Consider the following 23,510-nt stretch of genomic DNA (forward strand, 5'->3'; position numbering starts at 1 on the left):
GCCTCCTGACCATGTGACCCCTGCAGTGTTGAAAATTTTAAATATTTTTGAAAAATTTTCTGAGTTTCCGATTTAGTCCCAACTTGTTTCTAATATGTATTTCGGGTCTTGAGGGCTCATTTAATGGACGATATATATGATTTTGATTGGTTTTATTATGAGTATTGATATGTAACGAAACGTTTGAAATTTCTGTCTGATTGATCCGTAAACCCCGGTAATGCTCTGTAACTCTGTCCCAGCAACGGATACAGGTTAGGGGTGTTACAATTTAATTGTTACCGTTTGAATCATGACTAAACTTTTAAAAATATAGGAACTAAAAATGGCTATTTTAAAAAATACATGGGCTAAAACTAACAAATTTAAAGTATTGAGATTAAATCATCAACTTCCGCATAATACAAAGATTGATAACAAAATTTTATCTTATTATTGTGATTTTATTTTAGATTATTTTAAAAAAAATTAAAATTTTATTAACTAAATTAATATCAGATTAACTTGTGACAGTATCTCAAATTTATGTCGTAGATTAAAATTTCTTTTTAAAAATTGTATTTTTTTAATTAAACTGTATTATATGTTTTGGGCTTAGTTGAATCATCTAAATTGACCTCTTATAGAGCGGAGGAAAATCATAACTTAAAAGAACAATATTTTTATATATATGAATGTAAATCAAAATATCATCATACCTATTTATAGGCTTCGTATTCTCTATACTGGGCTGATTAGGAAGGTGCCCAAATCAAACAATCTAGTTGCATGGCTCTTCTGCATAGTTAGGATCACTAGATTGCTCCTGCATGTTGTGCTTCTTTGATTTAGCTATGAAAACAGAGAAATGCTTGTAGAAGCATTTTGAACGTAATAGAGGAAGCACTAGTGCTCTTGCGGGAGAACATCCCTTAAAAAGCCTTCATGGTCTACTTATTCTGGGCTAAGCTTACTTTACGAGTTTTTTTATGCTAGTTTGAACTTGAAATTATCTCACTTATTTTAAATTAAAATACAAGAAAATAAATAAAAATATGAATAAGACTCAAATTTTGATATTTATTAAAATATTAACAAATATTTAATTAATTATATTAATTCTTTATATTCAGCCCAATTGATTGCGATAATGTTATAGCGTAATTAGGATAATAATAGTGTTATATATGATAAATATGCCTTCAAAAGAAAGAAGATATATAATGATAAATGTGTAAGCTTATTTGGCAGCTCATGTCCTGAATTTCAACATCCAATGCCTTTCAATTATATATTCATTTCATGAATTTTGTATAAATTAATGGGTAAACAACAAAAGTGATTACCTTTGTTTGTCTCAGATTACATTTTAGTTACTTATATTTGAAATGTTACATTTTAGTCACTTACGTTATCGTTTTGTTATAAAGTGGTCACTCTACCGTTAAACTATGTTACCTCCCTAACGACAGTCCTACATGGCAGTCCAAATGAGTTTTAAATGCCAACTTGGATGCCCATTTTCTAGGATGAAAATAAGTTTTTAATTAAATAAATTTAATTTGGATTGCCACGTAAAACATCCAAGTTGGCATTTAAAACCCATTTGGACTGCCACATAGGATCGTTGTTAGGGAGGTAATGGAGCTTAACGGTAGAGTGACCACTTTGTAACAAAACAATAACTAAGTGACTAAAACGTAACATTTCAAACATAAGTGACTAAAATGTAGTTTGAGGCAAACAAAAGTGACTATTTTTGTAGTTTACCCTAAATTAATATTAAAATTTTTAATCAAGGTGTATAATTAAATTGATAATTAAAATAATTTTGAATAAGATTTACATAAAGTGAAATTAAACCAAAATAAAATTGATGAGAACAGCTATTAAAACTTTTTATTTAAGGTTTCAAAGTTGCTAAATTTTCAACTTTTTATTAAAGTATTTGATTTGATCCGACCCAATTTACATTGATTTTGTAGTCAAGGAAAAAGCGCTAAAATGGAACAAAAAGAACTCTTTGTTGTAATTAAAGTTGATCAAGGACCGGGTTCGGGCTAGGCCGAAGCAAAATTCTTGACCTATTTTTCAAGCTCGAGCTTGGCCCAAAAAATGTGCTTAGAATTTTGTCCAAACCAAAGTCTAACTCGACCTGACCCGACTATATTAATTTTTTTATATTATTTTTTACATTGATTTTGTAGTCAAGGAAAAAGCGCTAAAATGGAACAAAAAGAACTCTTTGTTGTAATTAAAGTTGATCAAGGACCGGGTTCGGGCTAGGCCAAAGCAAAATTCTTTTTCAGGCTCGAGCTTGGCCCAAAAAATGTGCTTAGAATTTTGTCCAAACCAAAGTCCAACTCGACCTGACCCGTCTATATTAATTTTTTTATATTATTTTTATATAAAAATAAATTTAAAAATTATAATACATCAAATAAACTAAAAATGTAACACCCCTAACCCTTATCCGTCACCGGAACAAGGTTACGGAGCATTACTAGACTTTTCAGATTAATTACGAACGTTTCATATTATTTAACATACATATCAAAAACTAATCATAAATCACTCATATTGTCCCTTATATGAGCCATCGAGGCCCAAAATACACTTTAGAAACAACTTGGGACTTAACCGGAAACTCAAAGAATTTTTCACAAATTTTCAAAAATTTTTCCTAAATGCAGGGGACACACGCCCATGTAAAATTTTTTTCCTAAATTGGGACTTAACAAATTGGGCGTGTCTCAAGCTGTGTGGGCATTCGAAGTAAGGCACACGTCGTGTCCCAGCCTTGGTCCATGCCCATGTAACTCTCTAATTTGGGTCACACGGCCAAGTCACACGCCCATGTGCTAGGGCGTGTGAAAATACATAGACATTTTGTTTCTCAATTTTAAGGATGCAGGTGACACACGGCCAAACCACACGCCCATGTGTTAGGCTATGTGTCACACAGGGTTGAGACACACGCCTGTGTCTCTGCCCGTGTGGACGAAAATAGATCATTTTATGGCCAAATTTCTCACCTAAATTTGATTTCAACCTAAACATTTCAAACTTCATACTCATAGACCATAACAAGACCTTCAATACACTCAATTCAAGCTCTAAGCATGTCATATTATCTCATATATTATAACATATCAAATTTACCCTGTAATAGCCCGATGTTACTCTAATTGGACAAAGTGGTTTCGGTACCACAAATCCGAGTTAGAAAAATAATTTAAAATTATTTTTGGCATTTATAATGAGTGAATTACTATGTGTGAAAATTTTGTATAAAAATTTAATTGTTCGAGGGTTCAATTTGATAAAAAAAGGCTTAATCGCGTAAAATAAAATTTAGGGGTTAAATTTAAAAGCACCAAATTGTTGTTGTCTTTTTAAATGGGAGGATTTAAGAAGCAATTAGCCCATAAATTAGATAGTGGGTGGCAATGGTCAACATTGCCATTGTATTATGTGTTTTATAATTTATTCAAATAAGGTTAAAATAGTAAATTAAAATACATGTTAATATAGGTTAATTAAAACAAAAGAAAAATAAATTCATCATCATCTTCCTTCTATTGCCGAATTTGAAACAAGAGAAAAAGAGTAAAACCTATCTATATTCGGCCATTGATGAGCTCAAATTAAGGTTAGTTCTTTGTTCGGTTTTTGATAATTTTTACATTTTTGAGATCGTTGCTTTGTGTACTACAAGACCCATGTTTTAATTTTTGGAATTGGTGTTAATTTTGTGTTATGCCATTGATGAATTCTTGAGCTTTGTGATAGTTGATGATAAAATATGAAAGATAAGTGAAAGATTAACATGTTTTGTCTTTGAATTTTTGGTGAAATTGAGTAATTAGGACTAATTTGTGAAATTAAATTTTTTTGAGGGACCAAAATGTGAAATAAATGAATTATGTGGACTTGTATGAACACTAGGGATATTCGGCCCTTGTATATTGTAGACAAATGTTGTGTATTTTGTGTTTTATGCAATATAGACTAAATTGCAAAAAGTGTAAATGTCAGGAGTAAAATGGTAATTTTCTCATTTACATGCTTTTGGATTAAATTGAATATAATAATATTTAAACTAGCTCATTTTAAATATGCTTAGATCAAGAACCAAAGAAATCGGAGCTAAATCGGGGAAAAACCAAAGTCGTCGACTAATTGTTCGATTTCAATTTTTTTCACTATCCGAGGTAAGTCTATTAGCAATTTAAAAGTTATTAAATCAATATTTATACATGTATATCGATTGTATACTTGATGAGCTGTAATTAAATGTTTATAATTTGAAGTATAAGTATAAATTTTATATAAGTATTTGATAGTTTCGAATATACAAGTATAATCTTGTATAAGTTCATGAGTTAAAATATAGGTTTAAATTTTATATAAGTAAAGGTGAGATTCGGATAGGCATGTATATATATGAAAATCTCTTGTAATGAAATTAGGTAAGAAATTATACATGTATATGATATATCCGAAAATATATGTAATAGTGTGAATAAACCTTGAATTTAGATAAAGGTATGAATATGTATATATATATATTTATAATTATACACATAATGATCGAATATATATGCATATATGTATATATATAGTTTTTGAATTTAGTGGAAGTATAAACGTTGTTTATGTATAAATTCTTGGTTTTAATCTAAGGAAAGTATGATATATACATATATATGTATATTAGGTCCGAATATATGTATATAAATATATATGTATAAACTCTTAGATTTGATTAAGATATGTAACTTATATTTGTATATGTGAGTTGGTAATTATATATATGTTATATTCGAATGATCAGGTATACATACATGTATATGATTTTATAGTGAATTTAGGTATGACAATTATACAAGGTTACATGAGGTTCGGTTATGCTAATATACAGGTATATATTCTTGTAATAAATTATGTATGTATATGTATATATGTATATATGTATATATGTATATGAGAGGTTCAATTATGTATGTATATTCATGTAAAGTTCTTGAATAACATTTAAATTATGAAATTATTAGTTGGATTATTAAAAGATGATCGAATATATGATATTAGTAGTAGGTTAATGCATTAAGTTATATATATATATAGGTTTGGATGTATAATTAAATTATTGAGTTGGAATTGATGTTTGAACTTTATACATCTATGTTATTTAAAGATATAGTTTATAAATTATTGAGCTGAATTTTATGTGGATTCTATATACAAATATGAGATACAACTTCTGTGAATTGAGATTTTTTTTGTTAAAGCTCAGTACCAATCAGATTTATTGCCAGTGAAATAATTCAAACTTTATGTCTAGCAGGCTTGATGCCGGTGAAATATTTCAGACTTTATGTCTAGCAAGCTTGATGCCGGTGAAATGTTTCGGACTTTACGTCTAGCAGGCTAAGTGCCGGTGAATTTGTTTAAATTGTGTGAATTGTTCAGATTTATGTGTTTGAAGAAGTTGTGCATATATTTGACATTGGTGGTTGATTTATATATATATATATGCATATGTTAAGTGTAGTTGAAAGTATATATATTTATATGGGTGCATTTGGTATAAGAAATTGATGAGTATTCTTATGCGCAATTACGAATATATATTTGTTTATAAGTAAAAGTTGAACAAGAATGCATTCTATTATATGCATAAATATGATTTATAATTGATATACATACTTGTGTAATGGGATATGAAATGTGAGTGATAAATTTGTATATATTCGATCATATGTACCTGGTAAGTACATATATGACTCTGGATATATGTATGTGATAAATACATGTATATATTCGATTATAATATTTGTTAAGCATATGTATATATGCATTCGACGATTCATGTTTATAGAGTATATGTATTCGGTTTTAAGTCTTGATAATTATGTACGCATTTGACTACGTGTAAATGTTAACGTACATGGTATTTGCGATCTCGTTAAGAGTACCAAAAATTTCATAATAAATTTTATATTTTTGATATGCTATAGACTTACTAAGCTACAAAAGCTTACTTTGTTTGTTTATGTCTTTCTGTTTTATAGACTTAAAGATCAAGCTTCAAGCTCGGGGATCATCAGCAAGTTCATCACTCTATCTACTATCTCGGTATTGAAATGTTTAAACTTAAATTTATGGCATGTATAGGCTAGATTATGTTTTGAAAGTTGTACTTTGAAGTATTGTAAATATAATTAACAGCCATACGAATATGGCTTATTTTTTTATAGATTAGTTGAATTGAAGTATTATGTTTTGTTTTAAATGGTTAAGTAGAATTTTTAATTATGCTTACTTAATATTTTTTTATGTATATATATTTAAATTTATATATTTATTTATATACCATGCATATATTTTGATTTGAAATAGTTGATTTAAACTTGTATCCAAACGAATTGCATACAAATGTTAATTTTTTTTATGACTGCTTTGAGTTGTGTTTTGTACAGTAATGTCTCGTAACCCTAATTCGGCGATGGATATGGGTTAGAGGTGTTACATACCCTATTAATCAAAAACTCATATTTGCATATTTATACCGTCTATACTATACTATCTCATTCACCAATATGCCTATAAATTATTCATCAATTAACTACACCCAAACATATATCAAGTATGATAAGGTTAGACATACCTATATAAGTTAATTGGAAATATAAACAAATTGTAATTTATAATATTTACACGAACCAACTTTACTCAAAACCATTTCAACCCTATACATGCCATATAAACCATAATATACGTTTCAAAAGCTACCATAATAAGTTGGATAGTGTGGCTTGATGTGTTGATCCGATCTCCTGACCTCACGTTAATCTACAATGACATTAAACAATACAAATAAGTTTAATGAAGCTTAGTAAATTTGATGGGTTAAACATAAATCTTATTGAACCTAATATAATAAATCAAATAAGTAAATTATTCATGCAATCTCCCTATCAATCACTACCTTAATCGATGAACACACTTTTTTCAAATCAATATCAATAATAAACGATAAATCTTTCAATTTCAATTACGTAAGCCACTTACCATATCTTACCAAATCGGAGAACGACTTACGGATAAGAGTACATCGTTTTCAGAAGTCCGAAGGCTGAACAGAAGCACATAAGTGCTAAATAGAAATTCATAAGGGTTGAACGGAAGCTCATAAGAGCTGAACAAAAACCCATAAGGGTTAAATAGAAGCTCAAAAGAGCTGAACAGAAACCCATCAGGGTTAAACAGAAGCTCAATAGAGCTGAACGGAAACTCATATGAGTTAAACAGAAGCTCGTAAGAGCTAAACGAAAAGTAAACACGATAGTTCACAACAAATGTTGAACCTCGGTGTATTTGGATAATTTTTCGTCAATTCCTCCAATGCCGTTAATTCATCGATTGCTGAATGTACTCATATTCCGCGTTCCATTTAATCCGAACATTCAATTCAATTTGGTAACTTTAACAATATTTTATTTTCAACAATAGAATAAATATATGATACCATTCATCAATTCAATATAAATATTAAAGTTTAACCGTACGAACTTACCTAGATTAATTTGTAAGATTTGCAAAAGTTCAGGGACTATTCTACTAATTTTCCCTTTTCACGAGTATCTACGGGCTCTTGATCTAAAATATAAAATTATTCACTTATTAGCATATATTTCTGCTTCAATTCACTTCACAATTAATCAAATTTTTGAAATTACGCAATTACCCTAACTTTTACAAATTTTATAATTTGATCCCTTAATTATTTAGTCTATAAAATGAACTAATTTTTCTCAATTGGTAATTTATCTAAATATTCTAGGCTATAATACAACCCTTAATAAACAGAAATTTATACCAAACCCTAATATTTAACCTTTTCACAATTTGGTCCTAAAATCAATATCTATCAAAATCACTTTATAAAATCATCATACAACAAAATTAAAGCTCTAAATTCATGTTATTTAATAAAAAAATCCAGTATTCATCAATGTAATTTTCAAAATTCTCAATAAAATCAAAAACTAATGAAATAGCTAGTTGGACCTATTTGTAAAAGTCTTGAAAACACAAAAATTACAAGAAAAGGCAAGAATTTAACTCACATGAAGCAAAATATGAAAACCAGCCTTAAGAGCTCTTCAATGGTGTTTTTGGACAGAAAATTGGAGAAGAAATGATCTAGAAACTATTAGAATCTCATTTTGGCTATTTAATTTTATTTTATTTCCAATTTTGCCCTTAAATCACATAATTTCATTATTTTTTTCTGCTTATGCCGCCTCAACCATCCCATATGTGTCTATTTGTCCTTTTAGTCCTCCCTTATTTACTATTTGGGCTATTTAACGGTGTTATAAACTTTTTTTTAATATTCATGTTTCAAATTTATTTTGATATATTTAAAATTTAAACAATAATACCGTTAAAATATATTGATGGTCAATATCATGTTAATACGTGACATCCTATATTTTGATATGTGACAAAAATAAAAAATATTTAAAAATTATATTTTTTACATATAAGGAATAGGCCTAGGCAATTAGTTGTCTAAATACATTTGAATCAGGACATGTCTAGTTTCATCGTAGACATTTTAAAGCATTTTTATATATTTTTAATTTTAATAAAATATTATATTATTATGAAATTAAAAATACATAAAAATGTATAGAACATAGATTTTATAAAATATCGAATTTTATGTATTTTTAATTTAATAATTTTATAAAAATATATAAAACTACTAAAAAATATATTTGAACAACCATTTGTTCAAGTTCATTCATTATGTATGGAATAATTACAAATTTTATTTTTTGTCATGTGTCAAAATATAGAGCTACCCACATATCGTCATGTTATTGGCCGTCAATATCCCGTCAACATATTTTAACGAAATTTCTACTCAGATCCCAAAGTGTGACGAAATTGAAGTTTAGATATCAGTTAAGTCCTCAATAAAAAATTAGTTATCAATTAAGTACAAGTCTAGAGGAGGAAAAAATATATTAACTCCATAATATAAGCTCAACAAAATGAGCAGACGACTCAAATGACAAAACCCAAAGAGGTGGGGTTTAGCTGGGATAAAATGAGAACAAGCCCAAGATTCTTAAATGGGATTTTACAAAAATTCTTGGGTGGCTCCCAAGATTTTATCTCTACTAACTCCAACATTTCATCATCCATCCTTCTCTATCATTAACTCAGGAAGCTTTTACAAAGAGTTTCTTCAACTCAGTTACTTAGCGAAATATAGCATGAATTAATGCCTCGAATAATTTGGATAGATATTTATTTCTTTGTGAGGTGTATTTAGTATTTTTTTATCTCACGTCATAGTACTATTACAATATTTAATCTTACCATTATTATTATTTTACATTAATTGCAAATAAATCTATCGTCCTGTACAAATTCCAATGCCGTCTAACTTAGGAGTTAGGATAGGAATAGGAAAATAATAGAAAAATATGTTGGAAATGAATGTTAAATTGGTGGATGGTTGAATTAATTTGCCTCTTAAAATTTTGTTGAGGAAGTAGTTGGTCTTATTAAATATTTCACATACAATACAACTCTCCAATTCTTATCTTTCACGTTAAATTATTTTAATAAAAAAGCTTAATTTTGAGATTAATAAACTGTAATTATTGAAATTTAAATATTAAATTCGATAAATTTCTTTCTTTTGTCGTTTATATCTATTTTTTAATTTATGTATGGAATTTTGGTTACTTTTTTTAATAATGTCGTCTCTATATCTCTACTTATCAGTACACCCAATATTTATTAGTAGTTAAATGTTCTCTTTTTAAACATAATTATATGAATCTCAAAAGAATTCAGATAAATTAATTAACTTTTGGTTGAAAGAAAATATTAATCCAGAATTTATAATTTATTTTTAACCCTCTAATGTAATTTATTGATCTCTCCAATATACAGCAACGCAAATTAAACTAATAATGAATGGATAAATTCGATTTTTTTTAACAATCTCATCAAAGGTTCTACTTATATATGTTTTTTTGATACAATGTTTAGAACTACCCATAATTCCTCATTAACCTATCAATAGTACGATAATGTACTTCAGCGCATTCAAACTTACATCCTCTTATATTGATAACAATATTTATACCAATCGAGCTAATACTCAATTGGCACACATTCAAAAAATAACAAGAGCCATAAAAGTTCTATTTCGAAATTAAATGCAATGCAAATTAATCACATGGTCCAACTAACCCACCTATGGTAGAAATCAAGTGGATCTTTTTAAGCTTGTCTGTTTATATTTAGTTTTTAAATATGAGATGATAAGGAAGGTGGATTTTTCCCATTAAATATTTTATCACTTTGTTTTTTTTTTCTAAAATAAAAAGTATTAAGACACCTATCGAAAATAATTAAATTATTATTTTAAATTTTTTATAATTTGGACAAGCTTTAATAAAAAAATCAATTAAGTCCTTTCACGAAAAATACATTCAATTAAAATTTTAAACTCTCAAATTATATCAATAAAACTCTTTAACATGACGATCCACGTCAACAACATTTGCGTGGCAATCAAATATCCAATGAACTCACTCTAAATTGACGTACTCCTAACAATAAAGGTTTTTTTTTCCCCTTTTTCAACGAGAGTTTAACTGTGTTGACTAGAGTCATCCATAGGTCAGGCTGAGTAGGGGTATTCATAGTTCAGTTAAAACTGAATTAATTAACTAAACCAATCTAATTCGGTTAATTGACCGGTGATCGAATTTAGTTCAATTGGAGATCGATCCATGATTTTTTGAAATATCGGATATCGGTTAATTCAATTCAAAATCAGATAATTAACTGAATTAACTAATTAACCAAAACAAATAATATATATTATATATAATTATTAACTTTTTGTTTGATTGTTAACTTTCAAGATTTATGTAATGTTTCTAATGTCTTATTTTAATCAAAAGACAAAAAACATATAAATTTCGGTTCGGTTAATGTATTTAAAAAAAGCTTAAGCTTGATTAATGGTTAAAATTTTTTACCTTTTGAGTAATTCAGTTAATGATAATTTAGCCCGAATATTAACCGAACCAACCGTTTGAACAATCCTAGATTGCTTATTTAGCATATATTAAAGTAGGAGGGTTGAAAGGTACTGTCAACAACTTTGTGTGTGACCACATAATACAAGTATGTAGTATTTGCTTATTTAGCATATAATATTGCTTGATTAGACTTCAGTCTACAAATTAGGATATAATTGCTTAATTAGTGTACCCACAATTATTCCACTTAGCACGTCATAGATATACCTATCGCATCTTACATAATTGACCAAATAATTACATCTATTCATTCTTGGGGTTAGATCACCATCCAAATAGTAAAATTCAAGTTTAAGGCATAATATAAGCTCAAGTGATATATAATTAAATGGGTTTCATGAAGGGATCAATAATTGAACAAATTCATGCATGATAGCATTGAATGGTTTCTTCCTTCATGCAAAAAGGTTAATTAGGGTCATGAAAGTGACAAATTTCACCTTAAAACCCCCTAAAGGGATTATTATTATTAGCCAATCCCTAACAAATTATTAGCTTTCTTGTACAGTAGCCTGCCAGGTGAATGACAAATTTACCCCATTTTTCAAGACTTGGAATTTAGTGCTTGCTGAAATAACTAATTGAATTGATGCATTTATAGTTTATATGTGCATAACATCAAGGCACTTGAATTTCTTTTTAGTTTAAAAAAATAAAAAATAAAAACGCTTATTTTATATTAATATTAATATTTATAATTAAAATAAAAATAAAATATATTTATTAAATAGGAATACCAGCGTATGAATGGATTGAACAGTAACTTGAGATGGCAATGAAATACACATTTTTCTACTGTGCTATAGCACATTCTGTTACACCATTTGTCCCGTTTTATTATAGGTGTATAATATTAAAAATCATTATTACTTCTATGGATATTGATGCATTCGTGCTTGTTCTATCTCGTTTCACTTTAATTTAATTTTTATTAATCATTTCTAATATTTTCAATCAGGAAAATTTTTTTAAATATAAACATATGAAATATTTTATAACAGATTTATCCCTTATGAATATACAAGATAAATGATAATATTTTTATAGTTGGGCGAGAATTGCTTCATACCCACCGTCCAAACAAAATTCACCCCTCCATGTACCCACATTTTAGGAATAAAATTCAATTCATTTTAAATGAATTGATTCAAAATTCATTGAACGTTTCAGATTTTACTATCCTAAAACAATTTCATCATATCTAAAAGAAAGTAGAAATGTATGGACACAATTTAAAAAAGAAAAGAAAAAACCATGTATAACCTAGCTAATTTAATGGTACTTAATGATTTTGTTTAGTTCAACATTATTATTAGTTAATGTTTTGAAATTTTGATTAATTCTTAAAATTTAAAATTTATTTCTATTAAAATTTGCCTAAATTTCGTCCACATGGCTATTCCCATATTTTATTCATTGCATGCCAGCTATATTTTCATTGTCACCTATCCCAAACATATGGTCCTACAAGAGACTTTGTGGACAATTACAAGCCTTTCTATGGGAATTTAAAGTCTTTTATATTAATTAATTAATAAATTTAAAACTACGAGTGGAATCAAATCGAGTTTGAAAAAAGTAAAAATAAAAAAGTTCCTTGGCCCGACCTAAACCGGCGTTAGTGTTATGGCAGCCATTATCTTAGCAAACATCAATGGAGGTAGACAAATGCATTAATGGAAACAGCATATATGCAAAAAAAGGCTTATATATAGGCAACGGTGCTATCTACCATTTCACAGTTTATCTTAGAGCCATTTCCAATGGAGAACTCGTTCACATTGGTTACCATTTTCGGTCTGCTGTTTACTTTAGGCAATGTAGGTCCTCAAGCTGAGGCCGCGAGGGCGTTTTTCGTGTTCGGAGATTCATTAGTCGACAACGGTAACAACAACTATCTAGCTACCACGGCTCGTGCTGATGCTTACCCTTACGGTATCGACTATCCTACTCATAGAGCTACTGGCCGGTTCTCTAATGGCCTTAACATCCCAGATCTTATAAGTATGTTCCTTCATTTTTTTTCAGACATGTCTTTTTTTGGTCTTTCTGAAGTAAGACATGTTTCAATCTGCTGTTTTCATGTGTTATTTAGGTGAGCAAATTGGCTCTGAACCAACATTGCCATATCTGAGCCCGGAGCTAAACGGACAAAGGCTTCTTATTGGTGCCAACTTTGCTTCGGCTGGAATCGGCATTCTCAACGACACCGGAGTCCAATTCGTAAGTCTATTTTCATTTTATAAGAAAACAGGTTACAGATGTGGTTGGAGTACCTGAACCAACTGGACTAAACTTCGTTTTATTTCGTAGGTCAATATAATTAGAATCGGCGAGCAATTACAGTACTTCAGGCAATATCAGCAACGAGTGAGTGCACTTATTGGACCTGAACAAACACAACGCCTAGTGAATGAAGCACTTGTTCTAATGACCCTAGGTGGCAACGACTTCGTAAACAACTACTACTTGGTGCCGTTCTCGGCACGATCACGGCAATTCGCACTCCCTGATTACGTCGTCTATATAATTTCCGAGTACCGGAAAATTCTATTGGTAAAAACTTGCCCATTGCTCGTACCATATATTTTGCTCTCACCTTTCATCTTTATTGAAGAATTTATTGTGCTCAACTACTGCCTTTTTAATAGGTTTAGTAAATCTAGATAAAATGCCACACAATGTGATCACCAATTAAAGCACTAGAAACAATATATATAGACAAGTTTCCCCGTTCCAGCTTTCATGGAATCTAGAAAGAGCAGAGGGTGAATTACTATTAGGTTAAAATTTACTATTAGTCCCTATATTTTGATAAAATTTGAGATTTAATCATTGTATTTAAAAAGTTAAATTTTAAGTTCTCTTACTTTTCTGATCTAAAAAATTCAGTCTAATCATCAAAATTTGTCAAATTGACATATCGATTAGACTGCTACCATATGACGTGGCATATTATTAACAGAAAATAAAAATGTTAAGATGGAAAATTTTTTACCGACATTACCAACATCAATAATGATTGGATTAAGATTTTTAAATCGAAAAAATAGAAAGATTGAATATTTTAACTTTTAAAATCATGGACTAAATCTTAAATTCAGAAAAAACATAGGGACTAATAGCATAATTTAACTCTACTATTATTTATCAAGTTTGGTTTAGTTGGTGAAGCCAGCATGCGTTATGGTACTTCTTTCAGTTGATGCATTTAAAGCCGACGGAATTTTTTTTTTCTGTAATAAAATTAAAATCCGCGAAAAAGGTTATAGATGTCGAGATTCAAATCTTAGTACATGTCATATTTAATTTGTAATTTGCATAGATTAATTAGATTAAATTTCGAATTTAGCTAAATGCATTTTGATGTTTAAATGTAAATTATTCACTTTTCGGACACAAATAATTTAAGAAAAATAAAAAATGGAATAACATATTGTATTTTACTTTGCAGAGGCTGTATGAGTTAGGGGCAAGGAGGGTATTGGTGACTGGAACCGGACCATTAGGTTGCGTCCCGGCGGAACTAGCTCAACACAGCAGAGCCGGTGAATGCGCGATCGAGCTGCAACGAGCCTCAGCCTTGTTCAACCCACAACTTGCTGAAATGCTCAGCGGACTCAACGCTGAACTTGGATCAGATATTTTCGTTGCAGTAAATACAAATGAAATGCACATGGATTGGATCAATAACCCCCAACAATTCGGTACATTTTCTTTCCATATTTAATCTATGTTATTTCATTTTTTTATGAATATAATTATACATTAAACTAAAATTCACGTAGAAATTTGAGATTTATAAAAAAAGATAAAATTTAGAACATGGCATTTAATGCTTGCCTATACATTGCAACATAGTAATAACTTTACCGAACTGTAAAAGATGTTTGTTGAAAAACAGATAAAATAGTGGACCATATTGAAATAAATGCCATTATAGATCCAACTGAGAATTAAAGGCTTCGATTGGTCCCCAGGCACTGCACAATATTTATTGTTAAAGCTAAAAATGGCTATTTGCAACCTTGAGAAGCCGAGGGACATTCCAAAAATCTTACAAGACACGTACCCGAATCCCCATACTCCCTCCCATGTCCGAGTAACTATCGAAAATTTAGTGGAAACCTTGCAAGTAACACATACTAATCATATGCATGTTTTGATTAGGTTTTGTTACGTCAAAGGTAGCTTGTTGTGGTCAAGGACCTTACAACGGTATTGGGTTATGCACGATCGCATCAAATTTATGTCCGAATCGAGACATTTATGCATTTTGGGATCCGTTCCATCCTTCTGAGAGGGCTAATAAGCTGATCGTACAACAGATCATTACTGGTTCAACCAAATACATGCACCCAATGAACCTTAGTACCATCATGGAATTAGATTCTAGGGTTTAGCATATCTTAAAGTACACTAGTTCTCTATTATTTAATTGGGATGGTAATTTGTTCTTTTTTTTTTATATAAGTAAGATTGAAGTTCGTAAATACTGAGATTCGAATCCAAATTTATAAAATGTTGTCTTTTAAAAGTAATTGCATGAATAACTTAAATTAAATTTGGATTCGACTTAGTTCATAAAAATAGGAATTTCTTATTTATTTTATTTAGTGTCACATTAGAATTTGGTACGATTATGATATGCTTCAAATTGTATGCATTATTTGTTAATGAGTAAGCTATGGTAAAAGTTTAGATTATTGTTATTGAATATGTTTTTTTTCTCATTTCGCATATTTTTGAAGCTAGCTAGAAAATGTGAGAATGTATTTTACCTGCTAATTGACATTAAAACCAAGTAGAGACGTAACCAAGATTAAATATTACGGTCAAATATAAATAATAATAAAATATAACAAAATGCAATAATGAAATGATATCAGTGGCGATTCCAAAGGACTAGCAAGGGCCAGCTCTCCTAAAATAACATCAGGCTCCCCTCCCCCAACATATACATTGTTCTGTCATTAAATAAAATTTTGAATCTAGACAACTTAATCCTTCTCCCTTTCATGGACAAAAGAGCCATTATTTGGTAATGGGCTAGGATCTAACCCATTTTAACCCTTCAAGTATTGGACTAAACTAGAAAGACCAAAATATTACACTAATAAGACATAATAAATTAAATTATTATTATTATTATGGGTTAATATTTAGCACTCTAACATACTTTTTTATTATGAAAAATATTTAAAAACTCCATAAACAAGAGTTAGGGTGATAACAACTAAATGAGACGCGTGGCAGTTTTTTAAGTTTATTTTTGGAATTAAAAAAGTATATTGTTAGTGTGTCGAATTCTATCCTCTTTATACTCTATGAGAGTAGAACACTTGTTATCATCCTAAATTTACTTGTGGAGTTTAAAAACTACACTTATCAAATATTTTTTATTTTCCTATTATTATTGGGTTAGTATTTGGTACACTGGTCGTATATTTCTTTTATTTGACAAGTAACATTAAACAATCACCATATTTTTTTTAAATATTTATTTTTTAATATTTTACTATATTTCTGTAAGACACTTGTCAACTCAATTATTCTATCTGTGGGATTTAAAAAATTCACTAACAGTATACCAAATATTTTTTCATTATTATTCGGTTATTGTTAAATCATTGGGCCTTAAGAGGTATGAAGCCCAAAAGAAAAGAGCTGGATTCAATCCTTGTTGTGGAAACACATATGTCGAAACCATTTTTTTTAGTTTGAAAAATTGGGTATCGATTTTTGAAAATGAAAACTGGGAGTCGCCACCGCTCTCTTATTAAGGTGTGATCGGTTCACCATGAAAAATAATTTTAGGTCTGCGAATTTTGAGAAAACAGATTCGGGAGTCGGTTACGCCCGAGGAAGGGTTAGCACCCTCGTGACGCCCAAAATTGGTACCAAATTGATTGTTTAATGTCTTAATGTCAAAATTTTGAAAAGATTTTAAAATACGATCCTTTGAAAAGAAAATTTGAATAGACTGAATTGAATAGCAAGATGGACTCGTTTTGAATAAATTGCTACACTCAGTGAGTTAGAGTGTGACAGTTCATTTATCGAAATTAAGTATGTCTTCTTGTTTTCAAATTCACGCATTTTAAAAAAGGTTGTTCAATCATTTAAGTCGAACGAGAAAGTTAGAATCCAGTAAGTTAGGTTTCTATTTCTCGATGTTCTTAAACATCAAACAATGCCATAAAAAAACGGATAACAGAATATCACATCCAGTAAGTTAGGATCCGACATTTTGAAATCCTAAATGCTTAATTTTAAAATTGAATGGTTTTAATAAATTGAATTCTTGACTATCTAAATTTATCGAGAAGAATCGTAACCTAGTAAGTTAAGGCACGATTCTTTCGAGAATTTATGAACATCAACCTTTTAGGAATTAAATAACTATAGTGCCTTTATAAAATAACATTCTAGCAAAAGAACCATGATTGGATAACAATATATGCAACGTAAAGTACGGAATTCAATCTAAATTTAAACTAACAACAATTAAGAAAGTGGTAGGCAAACGCAAACATCGACTTTAATCATTATACAAACGTTCATAAAATTTAAGTATCCCATAAATTCATGATCGATAGTAAACTAACAAAAAAACAATGCAATAGAAAGTAAAGGAACAAAGAATGATAACAACAAATAATACAAATGTTTAATACAATTTGGTAAGGATATATATAAAAATAAATAAAAGGTTTGAAATAGTTTTAATGAAGGACTTTTAAAAAAAGAAATAAAAACGTAGTAAAATAAAAGCAAACAACTTGAAATTAATATATACATTCTAATTTATGTAAATAAAACTTAGTAGAATTAATAGTATATACTTAATAATAATATATATAAAAGTTAAATAAATAAAATGAAATAACAAACTTAAAAACAAAAAAGCTTTTGCATAAAATATTTCATCATTTGGAATTAATAACAATATATTGTTATATATGTAAGTATATTATTAAAATATTATATGTATACGTATAAAAATATACAACATTATTGTTAAAAATTTTGAAGTTTATATTATATATATACGTACATGAGAAAAATCTATATCATATAATAGTATAAAGTATTATTATTAATTATCTCTTTATAAAAATATAGGTTGATTATATTTATAGAAAACAAACATAAAAAATAATAGTAGATTTCTAAATAAGAAAAATAAAGAAAACTGAATAATAAATGGATTAAATCATAAACAAAATCGAATTAACAGGGCGCAATTGGAATCAAAGAAAAGCGAAGGACCATGCTGCAACACAAGCATTACATGGGGGGGCCTGATTGGGAAATATCCTGCCCCCCAAAACGCAGCGTTGCGAGTTGGACCGAAACGGAATGAAAACAAAATGCACGACCAAGATTAAACGAAGTATGAAAGCTTATTTGAATGCACCATGAAAAGGAGGGACTAAATGCGCAAAAATCCCCTCAGACCCAAAACGCGCGGATCCTTCCCCTGGGCTGGTTCACCGCGCGGGTCGGGGGTGATCAGATGACACCGTTTTGAAGCTACCACACCAGCAACAAACGGCGACGTTTCGGGTCCTATGATTAAAACTAAAACAAGCTTAACAAAACCCTAACAACCATTTTTCTTTTTTAAAAAAAAAACTAGAGCTCTCCCTCTCTCTTGGCGCCGCACGACGGTTCACAGCCTCGTTTAGAGACTCTCCGAACCATGCCCTTAACCCCGATGATGACGGAGAAAGGGCAACCGGTCCAGTCGCGAGGTATGCCGACTCTTTACTGCTTTTATTTTCCTTAGTAAACACACAAAAGAAAAAAGAAAAGAAATAAAAACTATGTAGAAGAACAACAAGGAAGAAGAAGAATACGAAAATCACCTTTTTTCTGCTTTTTTTTTGTATTACCAATCGTCTGCCTGCTTCTACAACCTTCTTGGGCTTTTATAATGCCCTTTTACAGAAAAATGAAAAGAAAAACGAAAAGAAAAAATAAAATCCCTCTCCCGTAATCGTATTTCTTCCTTCTCTCTCATCTCTGTTTTGCGTCTATTTTTGCTGCTTTTGTGCGCGTCTCTTGCAGGTACGGAGTGTAGAGTCAGGTGCGTATGGAGGCAGGTGGCGCGGCTCGGCTCGGAGGGAGCTGAGGCTTGACACGCGCAAACGAGGAGAGCCGCTGCGGCGCTGACGCGTGTAGCTAGGGTTCCAAGGGCTATCGGACTGCTTACTTGGGCTTCTATAATCGGGCTAGGGACCTGGGCCCTTGTAATTAGAAATTGGGCTTATTATATTTAGTTTGTATTTCGGGCCTTTGTATTTTGGGTATTAGTTTTGTAATCTGGACACTATGGTTTTTTTGGACTATTTTTATTTTATTATTTTTTATTATCGGGCCGGGCAATATTGGGCCATTACAGCTGCCCCTCTTTGCTCATTGTCGTGTAACGAGAATAGAGCAAAGACTAAAGAGGACCAATTTTGCCCGGTCATGCTTGGACCTTGGTGCTCTTTTTCCTACCTACTGCATCTTCAGAGGTAAGAGTTGGTACCGCAACGTCGGTGAGGTAATATTTGTGGCTTAAATATGTTTCCCTATTCTTGGGGAAGACAAGGTTCGCCGTCTAGGATCTGCTCCACTATTGCTTAGGGAGATAGAACCAGTGGCTTAAATCTGTTTCCCTACTCTTGGGGAAGATGAGATTCGCCGTCTTTGATCCGCTCCACTATTGCTTAGAGAGATAGGATTAATGGCTTAAATCTGTTTCCCTACTCCTATGGAAGATAAGATTTGCTGTCTTCGATCTGCTCCACTGTTAATGCTGGAAGGCAAGATCTGCTATCTTCACTGATCTGTTCTCTGGGGAACATGACCTGTATAATGAACCTAATTATGCCTAATGATTAGGACGGCATGATCAAAATGAACCAAATGCTCCTAACTAGACATGTGTGAATAGTGTTTGCATGAATGCAGAATTTTATTTTTTGAAAATGATCCCACTTAAGTCGTCATTACTCAGAGTTTATTAAGGCTGACATTGGTACAACACCTTCTTGCTCGATTGGCTTTTCTGAAGAATCACTTAGTTAAATTGCCTCAACTGTAAACCTCAAAGTTCAATTCATTGAGTTGTGTTCAATTTGCAACTCAAAAAGTGGGGAACTCTGGTCCTTTCTTCATATTCTATCACAATTGAATGATACCGAATGTGTAAACCTTTTGGTATACCACTCTCAAGATTCCATATTAAATGCTTATGCACAAAGAATTTTCCTCCAAGGAGATCTCTCTTTTCTAACTCACGATTATTGCTGACATTTCATCCAATTGACGCTTCCGTCAACAAAATATGAAGGAATTGTTTAAAATCAAAATTTTTCTTAGATTTCTGACCTTTAAACCTAGTTCGTTCTAAACAATAGTCCTGTTTCAGATTACCGTATTATTTAGAGACTTTTTCAGAGTAATGTGCAAAACTTACTTTGTGAAAGTTTAATAGCCCATTAATCATTATTCTAATGCAACATGTTTGTTGAAAGATTATGACTATGGATAAATGTTGGTTCTTGAAAGAAATAAAATATCAATAATAGGGAAAGAAGAATAACAAAGAAGTTGATTGAGAATTTGTATATTGATAAAAAGGTATTAACACATTCAATAGAATAAGAACCAGGTGCCCTAGTTATCGCAGCTTAAATTTCTCTGTACAAACTTCTGAAGACTATTCTGAGTTTAGCATGTGTTTAGGAGATCTGCAGTACTCTGTCGATGCTCCAAGATGTCGTATGCCCTTTCTTATTGGTTCAGGTATAGCAAGATCATTATGTGCCTCAATCAAAATTTGAACAGTTCCAATCTTCTCGTGCCCCTCTCTGATCAATATTTGAGCCGCCCATTTCGGGTTTTCGACTCAAATCCCCTTTGATCTCAAGGCGCCATTTGCGGGTTTTCACCTTGGTCTCTCCAAATTTTTATCTCTTCTTTTTTTAGGAAGCAAAACGCCCTTTGCGAGTTTTCACTTTGGTCCCCTTCTATCAAGTGAAGTATCTTTTAGCGGAGTCTGCGTTTACGGGGTTTGACAGACTTTTACCATCCATCTCACTTAGGATCAAAGCTCCACCAGAAAAGGCCTTCTTTACAACATAAGGACCCTCCCAATTTGGCATCCATTTTCCTCTAAAGTCCTTTTGCATAGGAAGGATCTTTTTTAGCACCAAGTCTCCTTCACAAAATTGTCTAGGGTAAACCTTTTTGTCGTAAGCTCGCATCATTCGTTTCTGGTACATTTGCCCATGGTGAATGGCTCTCAACCTCTTCTCCTCTATTAGGTTCAGCTGATCATAACGAGATTGGACCCACTCGGCATTGCCTAACCGGAGTTCAGATAATACCCGTAGAGAGGGGATCTCAACTTCAATGGGTAGTACTACCTCCATTCCATAAACTAGAGAAAAAGGTGTTGCCCCGGTAGAAGTTCTAACAGATGTTCGATAGGCCAGGAGGGCAAATGATAACTTCTCATGCCAATCTTTGTAAGTCTCAGTCATTTTCCCCACAATTCTTTTAATATTCTTATTGGCTGCTTCCACCGCGCCATTCATTTTTGGACGATACGGCGATGAGTTATGATGCTTGATCTTAAATTGGCTGCAAACCTCAGCTATCGTACTATTGTTCAAATTCAACGCATTGTCGGATATGATTCTCTTAGGCATTCCATATCGACAAATAATCTCCTTTTTTAAGGATTTACTGACTGCTGACTTCGTGGCATTTGCGTATGAAGCAGCTTCTACGCACTTGGTGAAGTAATCAATGACTACGAAGATGAAGTGATGCCCATTAGAAGCCTTCGGTGATATCGACCCAATGACATCTATACCCCACATGGGAGACGGCCATGGAGAGGTCATAACATGAAGTGGCGAAGGGGGAGCATGCATCTTATCCCCATAAATCTGACATTTATGGCACTTCTTGGCATAATTAATGCAATCCCTTTCCATAGTGGACCAATAGTATCCAAATCTCATTATCTGTCTGGCCATGGTGAAGCCATTGGCGTGTGTCCCACAGATACCCTCATGGACTTCCTCCAAGATTTTCTTAGCTTCCACGATGTCCACACATCTTAACAGTACTTGATTTTTCCTTCTTTTGTATAGCACTTCCCCGTCTAAGACATATTCGATGGCTACTCTTCTTAGAGCTCTCTTGTCGTTCTCTGTTGCCTGGCTAGGGTACCCCTGATTCTTCACATATTGTAGAATACTCTGATACCAAGGGTGATCGTTGTATGAGCCCATTTTGCCCGGGCCCAGTGCAAAACAAAAACAAAATAAAAATAATAAACCCAAAAGTAACAGCCCATTTACAAACCCAAACTCTGACCCAAAATTCAAACCCAAACAAATCAAAATCCTAAAGCCCAAATGGCCCAAAATTTAAAACATTTTTCAGCAAAATTCAGCAGCAAACCCTAGCTGGCCGCCGCATGCCTCGCGTGGCCTCCTCGTCTGCCATGCCCAGCTCTCCATGCCACCATGTCGGCCACCTGCTCCTCCTCCACTACCAGCACCTCCATACCCTGCAAGATCAAGACAAAAAACAGGATAGAATAATAGAAAAAGGATGTAAAATGGGTTATAAAACCCGAAATGAAAAACGGAAACAGGGGGTTTTTCTTTGGGTTCTTCTTCTTTTTTTTTGTTTGTTTTTTTTCGGCATTTGAATACAAAAAAAACAGAAGTTAGAGTTTTAAAAAAAATACATAGATCTCTGAGATAGCAAGCATTCGGAAAAAAGGAAAGGCAAACGGAAAAGGTTACTTTTTTTTTGATTTCTATATACATATCTATACATTTTTGAAGTTAATATAAACCTAAAATCTATATATTCTAAGACCAAGAACAAATAACAAAAAAAATAAAAAAAAATATTTTTTTACCTTTTCCGGCCACCGCGTGCGGTGGCCGGCGCCGGCGCCGGCGAGCCTCCGGTGGCCGTCCGGTGACCGGCCCCTGGCCGGATTCCCCTCCCTTCTCTCTCCCTTCTCTCTTCCCTCTCTTTTTTTTTTCTTTCCCTCTCCCCAAATGATTTTTTTGGTTAGTTTAGGCCTTATATAGCCCTCCAAAACGACGTCGTTTTGGGGGCTACACTTAAGCCCCAAAACGACGTCGTTTTGGCCATGCCCGACCCATCCGACCCGACCCGCTAGAGGATCCGCGTGTTTTCATTTGAATGGGATATTTATGCGCGCAGTCATTCCGCTTTTCTGATGCTTCACAATTAAGTTTTTTATGGTTTTCAATTTGACCCTATAATTTCTCGCGCTTTTCGATTTAGTCCCCGCCAATGTGCTGCGTTTTAAAGGAAAGGAATAATTGTTGT

At 31.7% G+C, this 23,510-nt stretch overlaps 1 protein-coding gene across 1 annotated transcript; it reads left to right on the forward strand.

Annotated features, from left to right (window-relative positions):
- The first annotated feature begins 12,668 nt into the window (after positions 1 to 12,668).
- LOC107899179 (GDSL esterase/lipase LTL1) lies at positions 12,669 to 15,838 on the forward strand. Its single transcript, XM_016824808.2, has 5 exons — positions 12,669 to 13,130; positions 13,222 to 13,349; positions 13,440 to 13,682; positions 14,581 to 14,833; positions 15,297 to 15,838. The coding sequence occupies exons 1-5, from the start codon at positions 12,890 to 12,892 to the stop codon at positions 15,527 to 15,529; spliced, it is 1,098 nt and encodes a 365-aa protein (XP_016680297.1). The 5' UTR covers positions 12,669 to 12,889; the 3' UTR covers positions 15,530 to 15,838.
- The last annotated feature ends 7,672 nt before the right edge of the window (positions 15,839 to 23,510 follow it).

This window comes from Gossypium hirsutum, chromosome D08 (assembly GCF_007990345.1).
Source record: "Gossypium hirsutum isolate 1008001.06 chromosome D08, Gossypium_hirsutum_v2.1, whole genome shotgun sequence".
Lineage (NCBI taxonomy): Eukaryota > Viridiplantae > Streptophyta > Magnoliopsida > Malvales > Malvaceae > Gossypium > Gossypium hirsutum.

Coding starts and splice junctions, on each gene's coding strand:
- LOC107899179 (XM_016824808.2), top strand. CDS start 12,890: ATGGAGAACTCGTTCACATTGGTTACCATTTTCGGTCTGCTGTTTACT. Junction 13,683..14,580: donor AGTACCGGAAAATTCTATTG/GTAAAAACTTGC, acceptor TTTACTTTGCAG/AGGCTGTATGAGTTAGGGGC. Junction 14,834..15,296: donor CAATAACCCCCAACAATTCG/GTACATTTTCTT, acceptor TGTTTTGATTAG/GTTTTGTTACGTCAAAGGTA.